This window comes from Diorhabda carinulata, chromosome 6, assembly GCF_026250575.1.
Source record: "Diorhabda carinulata isolate Delta chromosome 6, icDioCari1.1, whole genome shotgun sequence".
In the NCBI taxonomy this organism is placed as follows: domain Eukaryota; kingdom Metazoa; phylum Arthropoda; class Insecta; order Coleoptera; family Chrysomelidae; genus Diorhabda; species Diorhabda carinulata.
The window spans coordinates 13,137,453-13,140,535 of NC_079465.1; the positions used below are offsets into that span (position 1 = coordinate 13,137,453).

The following is a 3,083-nucleotide window of genomic DNA, read 5'->3' on the forward strand; positions in this document are numbered from 1 at the left end:
TAAAATTAAAAATTAAGGATCCTATATTTACTATGAGCACAATTAATGATTTTAAAGAAAAGGGCGAAACTATGTTAAAAAATTTAAATATACACTGGATATCGTTTATAACGACCTTCAATGGACCAGGCACATTTGGTCGCTATAGCCGATCGTCGTTATAACCGATCATGACATCTACATTAAGCAAATGTGAAATAGGAATTTTGTTAAATCAATTACACATTGTCAACATAATAATAATAGAATTTTTTATTGATAATGATATAAAACTTAATTTTTTAAAATAATTAACATAAATAAAAGGAAAATCAATTTCGAGCTGAAAAGTAATCGGTAATAACTTTTTGTTTTTTACATTTTTTTAGATAAAACTCGCGCGAAATTTTTTTTTCGATTTCATCAAGTCCAGATTTTATATTCTGAGTACAAAATTGATTGTCACACATCACAAATTTCTTCAAAAGTTATGCCGCCCTCAATGCGTCGGTTAACGGTGTCAAGTTGTTCTTCTTCATCCTCTTCTCCATTGTCGGTTTCAATATCGGCGTCAAGTTTATTGATAAGGTCCTCATCACTAATATCTTGTTCCGTGTGGAGACCCTCGTCAATTTTTGCATAGTCTGCTAAGACATCTTTATTTATTAAGGTTGGCAGTTCTAAGGATTCGGACCACGGCAAAAACTCAGGTTCATCCAGTGCGTTAGTTTCGGCTGGTTCTGACGGTTGTTCCTCATTTTGATTTCCCAGCACACCAGAATGTTTGAAACAATTTGTGATTGTTGTCGCAGGTACATCTTCCCAAGCTTGGTGGACCATTATAATAGCATCAAGGATGCTAATTTTTGTTTCCCGATTTTCCTCCACATCTTGAAGAAACCGTAAAACAAGCTGCTTTCTGAAATTGGTTTTAATCTTCTGTATTATCCCTTGGTCCATTGGCTGGAGAACGGACGTTGTGTTAGGTGGTAAAAATACAACCTTTATAAATTCAAAATCTCTCAAATTAATATGAGAAGGGCAATTATCGATGAGTAGCAAAATCTTTCTGCGCTTTTTCTTCAATTCCTTGTCCCAGTCTAAAAGGAATTTATTGAACAGATCGGTTGTCATCCAGGCTTTTTGGTTATTGTAATAATCGACTGGCAAATTTTTTACATTTTTGAAGCAACGCGGGTTCTTAGACTTTCCTATCACGAAAAGCTTACGTTTTTCTGATCCACTCATGTTTGCAGCAACTAAAACAGTTATCCTTTCTTTCGAAAGTTTCCCGTTTGAACATTTTTCTCCTTTGAAGTGAAGGGTACGGTCAGGCGTAAGTTTATAAAATAAACCTGTCTCATCAGCGTTGAATACGTCACTATCACTGTAACCTTCTCGAATAGTAGGCCAAACTTTGGATAGCCAATCATCAGATGTTGCCGATGGGACTCCCGCGGCTTCCCCACTAAGTTTTTTAAAAACAATGGCATGCCTAACGCAAAACCGTTGGACCCAACTTCTGGAAATAATTTCTTCCGATTCCCTGGAACTACGGGGGATAGATTTTAAAAAATCATTCGCTTTTGCTAGCAGAATTGGGCCAGAGATCGGAATATTACGACTGCGTTGGATTTTGAACCATTTCAAAAGTAACTGATCCACATTCTCGTTAGTGGAATTACGGAGTTTCTTTTTTTTTAATGAATCCCCTTTTTGAACAATGTCTTTTATCTCATCTCTTTTTTTCCAAATGGATGATATTGTAGAGTGACTCACCTCTAATTCTTTTGCTAGGCTGACGTTCGTTTCTCCATTCTCTAGACGGCAGCAAATGAGGTATTTCTCCTCCAACGTAAAAGTTTTTCTTTTAAACATGATGTTCACAAGTTACCACACAGAGTTGCACCTTTGAATGTTAAAGTTAAACTACATAAGCAAAGAGTGAACAGTCAGAAAAGTCCCCACCACTTCAAAACCCGATCGAAAAAGGTTTCCTAGAAAAATTAGGGATTTTTGTACGCAATTTTCTCCTTATGAATTACTGGTAAACACCCAGAAAAGTCCTCACCAGTTTAAAACCTGATTTTCTATCAAAAGGGGTTTCCTAGAAAAATAAAGGCTTTTGTAGACAATGTCTCCTTATGAATTACAGGAACGGCGTCGCTAAAACCGATCTTTTAATTTGGTGGGTCTTACCAAAATGAGTTGTTATAACCGATCAGTCGTTATAACCGAGGTCGTTATTTCCGATCAAAAATGCGTTGCTAAGGCTTGTAGAATCACGGGTCCGGAAAATATGGTCGCTATAACCGATACGTCGTTATAACCGAGGTTGTTATAAACGATATCCAGTGTAGTACTATATGATGAACCTACAATTATCACAAATAAAGCCGAAAAAAAAATTGTCGCAGAGTATCATGATAATCCACTCCTTGGTGGTCATTGCGGGCAGAAGCGACTCTTAAAGAAAATTAGAACTAAGTTTCGTTGGAAAAATATGTCTAAGGACGTAGCCAACTATGTCAAATCATGCCAAAAGTGTCACATGAATAAAAGTAAAATTGGCCATAGGGACCGATGGTACTCACACCGACGCCCCAACGGCCATTCGATATTACGTGTATAGACACCATAGGACCATTTCCTAAGACATCGGACGGAAGTTGTTACGCGGTTACAGCTCAATGCGAATTGACAAAATATGTTGTCATAACACCCAATAAAGATGCCTTAACTATCGCAAGGGCCATAGTTGAAAACTTGATTTTTATTTACGGTCCTTTGCGCGAGATAAGGACTGATATGGGAACGGAATACAAAAACGAAGTTTGCAAACTACAGGGTGCGGCAGCATAACTTCCTTTTTTAAAAAGTTCGCCATTTAGTCGGTAGATGTCGTAACGGAGTGCTAGTGGTCTCGTTCGAGAGGGGGGACTATAAAGTTTTGTCCCGGCACAGTTCAGTCGCCATCATGCGTTGGAACAGTGAGGAGCGTGCGTTTGCCGTTGAGGTTTACTTTTCGAGCGGATGTTCTGTGATCGCAACCCAGCGTGCCTTTCGGAATCGCTTTAATTTAGCCCCCTTGGCCCCTGTCCCGG

The 3,083-nt window shown here is 38.3% G+C and overlaps 1 protein-coding gene across 1 annotated transcript; it reads right to left on the bottom strand.

Annotated features, from left to right (window-relative positions):
* Positions 1-441: 441 nt before the first annotated feature.
* On the bottom strand, positions 442-1,857 carry LOC130895292 (tigger transposable element-derived protein 4-like). Its single transcript, XM_057802514.1, has one exon. It carries the CDS (start codon positions 1,855-1,857, stop codon positions 442-444), a length of 1,416 nt encoding a protein of 471 aa, XP_057658497.1.
* Between the last annotated feature and the right edge of the window lie 1,226 nt (positions 1,858-3,083).

What these genes read in the sequence shown, in the direction of transcription:
- LOC130895292 (XM_057802514.1), bottom strand. Translation starts at nt 1,857, where the DNA reads ATGTTTAAAAGAAAAACTTTTACGTTGGAGGAGAAATACCTCATTTGC.